At 33.8% G+C, this 9,466-nt stretch overlaps 1 protein-coding gene across 1 annotated transcript; it reads left to right on the plus strand.

The window, feature by feature from the left end:
* Positions 1-244: 244 nt before the first annotated feature.
* On the plus strand, positions 245-3,637 carry LOC137922912 (glutathione S-transferase-like). Its single transcript, XM_068766025.1, has 4 exons — positions 245-411; positions 1,441-1,608; positions 2,298-2,437; positions 3,413-3,637. The coding sequence occupies exons 1-4, from the start codon at positions 276-278 to the stop codon at positions 3,584-3,586; spliced, it is 618 nt and encodes a 205-aa protein (XP_068622126.1). The 5' UTR covers positions 245-275; the 3' UTR covers positions 3,587-3,637.
* The last annotated feature ends 5,829 nt before the right edge of the window (positions 3,638-9,466 follow it).

Here is a 9,466-nt window from a genome sequence, read left to right on the forward strand (position 1 = left end):
AATAAGACTTTTCAATTTAATTTTAATATTCGCTTCAAACAATAACAAATCTAAATTGTTTTTTATAATTCTGTATATATCATCTTGACCTTGATGATTGTGTACAAAACAACTATAAGTGAGATTGTTCACACCTTAATGACATTCCTGTGTTGATATTAATTATTTTGTAAACAATATTGCACCTTCGACTTTCATTATCATAAATGGAGTCCTATAAATATGCTTTCACCGTACTGGAGTTTATTTCAATTCGGCAGTTTTGAACGACGAACATGGCTCAGAAACTACATTACTTTGATTCGAACGGTATCGCTGAATCTATAAGATACCTGTTTTATTATGGAGGAGAGAAATTTGAAGACATTAGGTACGATTTTAAAGCCTGGCCCGATAAGAAAATTCAGGACTGTAAGTGTTCTATTTATATATCTATTTTTTATGACTTAATTAATCCACAAACAATTTTAAATTAGAATAAGTTATAGTAGCTTTTTATATATTATCATTAATATTGTCCACGTTATTAAAGTTTGTATTTATTTAATATGTAAGTGAGATGAATAATATCTCTTTGAATAATACTTATATCATTATCATTATTATCATTTATCTTGACTGTAGAATCTTGAATTGCGAACTTAGACTTACTTTATAGATTTCCAGTAGGAGTAGTAAGAAGTGTGTGAAGAGTCCACATATATATTGTAGGTATCTTCTGTTTATCTTGTCTAACCTAGACTTTAGCCCCCAGAACCTACTACTGGCTATATTCGATTAGTGCTGCACGCTGTGGGCTTTTTACAGCTTCTTCGGACTCAGGGCTCAGTGATCCAAATTCCACGACCTGATAAATTAAAAAAAAAACTACATCAGACGCGACGTCTGAAGAATTGTCTGACTTATTGATATCTACTAACCAGCACCTATTCGATCTGCGTGCTATGTAATTTGCACAGTACTAATCCAGATTGTTAGTCCTCTGGGCAATATTGCTTATGTTTATTCGTCTACGGATCATCTTATCCCGTACTTATACGATCGATTGTTAACACGTTCACTGCGGGCCCAATTTTGAAGAACTTTCAGCTGGTGCGGCTGAGGTCGAATCAGCCTCAAGCTGAACTTCCTAGTAGTGCGGTTGAGGCCTCTTCTGCCTCATGTTTCTCTTCTGCCAATGCTTCGCAGACATAAAGAAAGCTATATTTGTCTTTGTCATATCTCATACGGTTGAGTGTAAACAGCCGCCGCACTAGAGAGAAAACACGAGTTTTACGCGCCGTACCAGTGCAAAGTCTACCATGAGGCTGAATCGGCCTCAAGCCGCAGTGAACGTGTTAATAAACTTGGGGTGATGTAGTTTCATAAGAATTTCGTATTGTACAGGAAAAATTTTAGTTAAAAGTTAAGGTATATAAATTATTAAAATTTTTGATTTAGTGTTGCCGTTCGGTCAGCTGCCATTGTACGAAGAGGGCGGTGCGAAATTGAACCAGACTTTGGCTATCGCCCGTTACGTTGCCTACAAAGTCAACCTCCTCCCGAACGATCCGTGGGAGCAGGCCGTGCTAGACAGTCTTGCGCTTACGATCTATGACTTTTGGTTCAGTGAGTATCTGATTTTTATAATTCCGACGCTGTTGAATCACCACCATCATCATTTCAACCGAAACATGTCCGCTGTTGGATATAGGCACCGCCATGGACTTCACATAAGATCGGATGGTTTTTGCTCAAGTTGGTATATCCATCAGGTGAATTATCGCCGCTGCTATACCTTCGGCTCGTTTCTAGAACTTTAAAGTCGTAGGTGTATTCCATTCGGCGCGCTAGATGGCTGTATTATTGTTATTAAATTAAATCGAATTAAAAAGATCTATATGTGGTTTTATGTCCGTGATTAATATTATTTAAATAAAAAAAAATCATTTCATTGTCAAAAAATATTTACGATTCAAAAGTGCATTTAATTGTTTTTTAAAATGAAGAAATTTTGAGTTAAAATTTCATTTTAATATTGTTAAAAACATCGTCGATTTGTATTTTTCAAAAACCATTGTGTGTTTAGTACTTGTGTACGCAACAAGTAGAATGCTAGTAGAGTTCAATTTTATAGAAAATTCACTCAAATTGACCTCCCATTTCAATTTCCAAGAAAATATTTTTAAAAATTACACTTTTTTATATTCATGGAATGTTTAATAATGGTTTCAATAAATTTTCGTTGTATAAATTATATCTAAAATTATTTTAAAAAAGAGAAGAAGGGGTTTTTAATCTAAAAATATAAATTTTAGAGATCGTGACTTTCTTGAGGGAAAAAGACCCAGTAAGAAGGATGGCAATCCAAAAGGAAATCTTAGATGAAAGCGTCAACTTCTACTTCACGAGATTTGAGAAACAATTAAAAGAAAACAAAGGATACTTTATTGGAAAGGTACATATTTTATATTTATAACATAGCCTCTTTAACGTGCTGAAGAATTTAGGCCTTTCAAGCGTTAATATCAGCTCATTTATGTAACCGGCTCCTACAGTAGCATTACTACAATCACTTTAAATTTGGTAAAGTTGGGATTGCTAGGAATTTCCGAACCTACGCGATAAAGGGTCGGGTAAACAAAAACTGTAAAAAAGAAAACAAGTAAATGTATGCTGCTAAATAAAAACCAATTTAATTAGGAATGTAGACGAAGAAAGAAAGGCGACGTATGAAAGAAGATCAGGACGAGAAGACTGAAAGATTTTGTAAAAATGTGGGGATAAGAGAGAAAGAATTTGTGAGGAAAGAAGGCAGAAAAAGCATTGTAACGTCCCTGCTCCGAACATAGCACGGGGAACAATGGATATATATAAAGAGAGATAGAGTATAAAATTAATAAGAAATCTGCTACGCGAGTCGACAGCTCCGAGTAAACGTACCCGAATCCTCTTCCTACAACGAAATGGTAACCGCGAGGTGAATCCGTGAAACGTTAAGAATTTATGTCTATTTTAATATGAATCTCTGAAATATAGTAACAAATACTTGGTGGTACCACTTCGTTTTTAAATGCAGAAGGTGACTGTCCTAATATAACTGCTACTTATGGTACGTGTCTTATAGCAACAAGATATCTTTAGGTAGAGTTTTACTAGGTGTGGTTACTATCACAACGCTCGCAAACATTTTCACTTAGTCGTAATCAAGATTTCCATATTCTAATTAAATAGTTTGATAATTAGTAAATTCTTTGACTCATTAATTTAATAACATAATTGTTACATTATAACTTCAATTCGAAGGGAATCTTCTAGATGTTTAAATTGTGTTTTGCTAGCTTTGAAAGGCTCTCTAACTTCATAAGGACATTTTCCAATTTTCGACGTAATGACCAAAAAGACTGCATATCTGTATTGTTTTTTGTTTCAGTTAACCTGGGTTGATTTCGTGTTCGTATCTTTTGTGGAAACCCTAGATTTTTACTTCGACATCAACGTGGAGAAAAAATATCCCACAGTCGAAGCTCTTATGAAGAAGATATTTGCTTTGCCGGGAGTCAAAGAATACGTAGCAGCCAGAAAACCATACGAGAAATTTCTGTAAATGATTTTCTTATATCAACGTTTTGAATATTAAAATTGATTTAATTTTCAATTGGATTTTTATTCACTAAATTCTTTAAAAATATTATTTAACGTAATTTATTTTATACTTTAAACATACGTTTACAATTAAGTAATATTTGTCTACAAAGATGGGAGTAAAATTTTATTAGACATCTTTTTATTGCAAATTTTAAAGTATAATTTACTATGTATTTTAGTAGATATGTTTATCAGCTGTTTATGATAATCTTTAGTTCACGATAAAACTTGATTTGTTATGAAGTTTGGTGAAAAAGAACACTAAAAAATGTTCTGATTTTGTTGCGGGAACCCCCGTAACTTTAAGTTGATGGACACCTGTATAGGAGAGGCTCAAACTGATTCGTTTCTATCAAATTGGGCTCTTCCTGTATTCTTCTCTTGACGTACACGCGTGATCATTTTAAATCTTAAGTGAAGAATAATACGAAAAAAAATATAATAAAAGACTGTATGTCAATTATTTGTTGAGTACATTTTTATAACCTTTAAAACTAATTTCTTTATTATTAAATCATAATTTTATATGTTTATTAACTTATACCCCAATAACAAACGATGGAGTAAACATAAACATGAAGCATTGTTTTAGAAAGTTTGGGGTAATTTGGCTTGTTTTAAGTTTAAAATTAGAGTATAAATTTGTATATGTTTTTGGCTTACTTAACTGTTTATCATATTAATGCAAGAGAATGCTTAATTTATTTTTATCATATTATATGTTATTAATATTTACGTATGAAATTAAAGAGTTGCATGTGACTCGAAAGTCGCAGGTGCCGACCTCTGACTTATATCATGATTATATTTTGTTTACCAAACATGATTCTTAATTATTTGAAGCTGTCGATAACGAAATATCAGAGTATAGAGTATCTTTAAAAATAGAACACGAAGGTACAAAATAGCTAAAGGTTGAAAATAATTTCTTAAACGAAACATTACAAGGCTTCTGCCCTTAATTAATTTCGCAATACAAAGGAATATACAATGTTACAGGTTAAGTTAAAAGAACAAAAGATATTCGTTCAACTCGTCTAATTTTTTTATTTAATGTTTAAATCCGATAAGCTCGTTATTGAAACGGTTCGTTTTATTAACCGTTATAATAATATCGGTTTAGCGGAACAATAACTTCGATGTAAATTGAACTCCGGAATCAATGCCTAATCCAACATTTTGTATGGTAATATACAAAAGTAAATTTAAATTATAATTTCGTATTGTTTTCAAAACAAAAAGACGAGTCGTACTTTTTGCTTACAAAAGAATAATTAAATATTGAGAGTTTTAAGATAAGAAGTAAAGTAATTATTTTATGTAAAGAAATTGCTATGTTTGTGATTTCTCTATGAGATCGTAACGAGGAGATCCGTATATGAATAAAAATAACCGACATAGCCTAATGGATTAGCAAGTTGAATTGGAAGTGGTCAGGCGATATAGTCCAGTGAACAGAAGGCTGCTGTGACATCAAGGTTCTAAAGTGGAAGCGACTTACAAGGACGAGTCAACCATGTGAAGGTTGTCAGAAGACACCGGATGCAGGCCGCTTCCAACCGGTCCTGCAGAAATCTTAAGAGCGGTGTAAGGATGACGATGATCTAATGGTCATCAATTATGATTTTTTTTATCGTTCCCTCTGTTAGGTATGGGACGTTACAATTTCCGGTAATAGGTTTTTAAGACATATTTTTTTACTAAAAACTTACCTTTTTTATTGTTTTTCTGCAGTACCTAAGAAATGATCGGCGACAATCATTGTTGCCCAAAAGGGAGGCAATGTTTCCATTGTCTGTTTTCTGCCCTATTTTATGCTCACGTTTAATTTTATACCTTCCAAAGCCGGGACAGCCGGTGACCAGGTGTAGCACGGTCTGGTCCACCCCCGGTTCACAGAAGCACGAAGCACTCTCCTTGAGCTTATACCAATGAAGGTACTCTAAGACTCCCGTGCCGTGAACATCTGGACTAGCACCGTGTCCATGTACTTTACCATCAATTGTGATTACCATGTGCTTCATTTTACTTACAAGGTTTCAGTTATGCGTCAATTTTAATATTTTAATGTTATAGAAAAAGTGTAACAAGGCAACTACGGGACCGATTTAAACTTTTAAATACTCAGTGAAACTATTTCATTGCGAAAAATCCATGAACAGGCAAAGTTACTATACCAACTTAATCCGTTAAAACTTTTCTTTGCTCATTAAAAGAATTCAAAGAATGTTAATGCGAAACTTTATTGAACTAGTGGAAACTTTAGCAACAGTTTGCAGGTGGAGTTCATTAGGATCGTCCCTGCAATGGTATCTAATTAAATCGAAGAAATTCTTGTGGGTAAAATAAAATATAAAACTAAGCATACGTAATACATCTTAACGTAAGATTAGCATTCGTTTTCTTTCTGTGAATTAAAACTTTTGATACATTTAGAAATTTATTTAGCAAATATCCATCATTGGGATTGCATTGTAAAATGTTGAGGGAAAACACATGTTTTGTAAATCTTGTCGAAGGATCAGACAAGACCTACACGTAGACTTCGGATAATTGATGATAGATCAGTTCTAAACGAGTCCAATTCTTTGACTTGCTGCAAACCAGCCAAACGTGTAAGTTGTAGATGCCGTGACTCCTAAAGCAACTTAACTTTAACGTACTTTTAACCACTGCACCGTCCTAAGAACGTGACAAATCCCTGAGCCTCCAGACGACAACATTAAGAAAGATCATTGGATAAACTTAACACTATTTGCAGATCGAAAACAAGCCAAGCTGTTGCCAGCCAGATCGTCTCATAAACCACAGGGATTATCAAAATGTAGGAGGCTTTATGATCTTGTTAGATAGGCGTTGCCGGAGTTTCTTTCGCCACGTCTTCTCCCAAAGATAGAAAGAAACTGGCCAAGTCCATGTTTGGCCTTCACGGGCTGCCTTGAGTGAAATGTCAATCGAGTTTTAAGATAGCCCTGGTCACTTCTCGGGACCCTTCCGCTAAGTCTTGCCATCAAGTTTGGTGTTAATCCTGATCAGAAGCAAATGGTACAATACACAATTGTCCTTCGTTTCATTGGAGCGTTTAGATTTTTCTACAAGACTACTAGACGTTGTTACACTATTAATAAATACACGAAAATTTTCCAAAACTTTGTTTTATTGGAAGAGCAATCTACAAAATTATGCTGTTGACGTCGGAGTTGCTAACATCTTGTTTTTAATTATGATTCAAAATCTGCTCCTTTACATTTCTCCATTGTCTTTCTTTTTTATTGTTTACGGTATACAAAAAAGTGTAAATAAATAAGGAATAAACTCCTCCATATACTAGGTCTTCATAATAATACATCAGTTGTGATTGACACTAATATTATGACTAAAGTAACTAAAAAGGACGCCGAATCATTGTAACAACTCCTATTGACTATCTCTATTTATGATTTTTTTTTAAATTTATGATTTTTTATACATAAATAATCAGTGTTTAAAATAAAAAAGTAAAATAGTACTTGTAAGAACATAAATATCAACGTTTATATTTTTAGCTCTACTGGTTGAAATGTTTTCGCATTGAGACGGAAAGACTAAACATTTTAATTTTTATGAGCAAACAAATGAAGTTTGTACGCTTGGGAGTCGTTTAGGCTTCCGTGTAATTAAACTTGACTTGACATTTGTTTGACGTATAATCTTGTAAACGCGAAACAATTTCAAATATTATTTAACTTTCTATTATACTGGATGAATTCTTATACGTGCAAAAGTTTTAAGAGGAGAAGATGAACGAGCTTAAAACTTTTACATCAATTTTTAATCACCATGTATAAGATGACTAACGCCGCAAGTGAAACTGGATAGGCCACACGCTTCGAAGGGACCCTGATCACATACCGAGGCAAGCCCTAGAATGGAATCCTCAAGGAAAGCGAAGACGTGGCTGCCCAAAGCAAACCTGGCGGCGGAAGATCGCTGCAGAAGTGAAGGCAGTTGGAATGACGTGGAGCGAAGTAAAGCGCGGGGCTCAAGACCGCTCAGGATGGTGACGTACTGTGGACGCCCCCTGTCCCGTCTTGGGGACATAGGAATAAATGATGATGATAAGTATATATATATATATATATAATGTATAAGATGATCACTATTTAAAGTGATATATCTACTAATTTTTTTATTCAATTGCGATTAGCTCATAAATACCAGCAGTGCAGTCTGTGGGGACAGATAGTACAATAGTTAATTTTGATATGTAGTAGTGTATTACCATTATGCTATTTATTTCTGGACTCCTTTGATTTTTGTAAAGGGTGTACCATAAATAAATCGACAGCCAATGAGCTATACATTCACGCCTTAAAAGCTTTTACACCTATAACCAATCACCCTGTAGTGCTATCGAAACACCTGTAAGGAAAGCGTGCTAAGGTAGGAGTTGAGAGAAAAAAACATTAGCACCTCCGCTCAGAGCGGTGTCGGCGAACTGATGAAACGCAGCTGCAGGTAATCCCCCTCGCCTCGCCGCGCGCATACCTAAGGCGCGGTGCAGCGGTTTCGGTAGTACAATAATTATATTACAGTATCTTTTAGGTCCAATATATACAAAGTGAGATCGCGATAACTTCAGGTTTTAATATTATGTTTGGTTTAAGATTTAATTAAAGCAATTATGGGTTCTTGAGGCAATAAACGTATCCGCTTTCTCTTATCCGTGTTGGTATATCCGAAACCATTTAAAATTACTTTAAAGTGGTATAGTATTCGTCTTATATAACGTCATGAGATAGTGGAAATTGAAAATTGGTTTTAATATTTTGGAATATTAAAGATTTTTTTCTAGGCTTAATTTTAAAGTTATTTATATTGATTTAACCTTTTATCGATTTGTGTAAAGGCAAACTTAATGCCATACTCTGTAACTCAATTCAAGTAAATACGTACATTATAGGTGTGACAAATTCTATTTAATTGAAGTGTATTAACTATTGCTAATTTGTAATTTAGCGAATAATTAAATTCTCCGTCTTAATTACAAGTCTGAGACGGAGTTAGTTGGTAAATCAATTCCGGATTTGAAAAATGAGCTTGATTATAAATGTATCTATTGTATTTTCGCTGTTTATTGTTTCATTTGTTATCGGAGGTATGATTTTTAATTTTTTTTATATTAACGTTTTTGTCAAGTATGATTCAAGACGCTGTGTGCAGGTCGATTACAGCCTGTCTTATTGGTAATATATAGGCTAGGTTTATGTACAGAAGTGAACGCGTGAGATATGTATGTTGACGGTTGATATATTTTGCTGGTCTTGTGAGACTGATTGTAATTTTTATATTAACCAATTAAGTTGTGTGTCATATTAATAAATAGGTACAAGCAAGCATCGAATAATTTACATAAATAATTATTTATTAACCGAATATAATTATACTGATTTTACTAACAGTTTTTGAAATATTAAAATTTACAATATTTGTCTATATATTCGCAGATAAGTTATAATGACTCTTATGATGTATACGTATGTTCAGAAATCTTCCATTACTACATTTTGAAAAAAAAAGGTCAATGAACACTTATGTACTATTGTTACACTCTAAAAGACTTTATACAAGATAGTATACATTTGAAATGACTTTTAAACCTTCAGGCAGCAAGAACATTGAATTTTTATGTTAAAAATATAATCTTACAGCACCCGGCGATAAATATTGCACGTCGACCTTTGGAAAGAGACAATCGGCTAATTTCGGCTTCGTAAAGCGTTTTCTCTGTCGCACACTACCTATGTGACGACTTGTCAGTCGTCATATTTATCGCCGGGTATCGTATGTTAATTCTTAC

This window comes from Battus philenor, unplaced genomic scaffold (assembly GCF_028537555.1).
Source record: "Battus philenor isolate CCGP_79_NKW_IND1 unplaced genomic scaffold, ilBatPhil1.0.hap1 SCAF_10, whole genome shotgun sequence".
NCBI lineage: Eukaryota > Metazoa > Arthropoda > Insecta > Lepidoptera > Papilionidae > Battus > Battus philenor.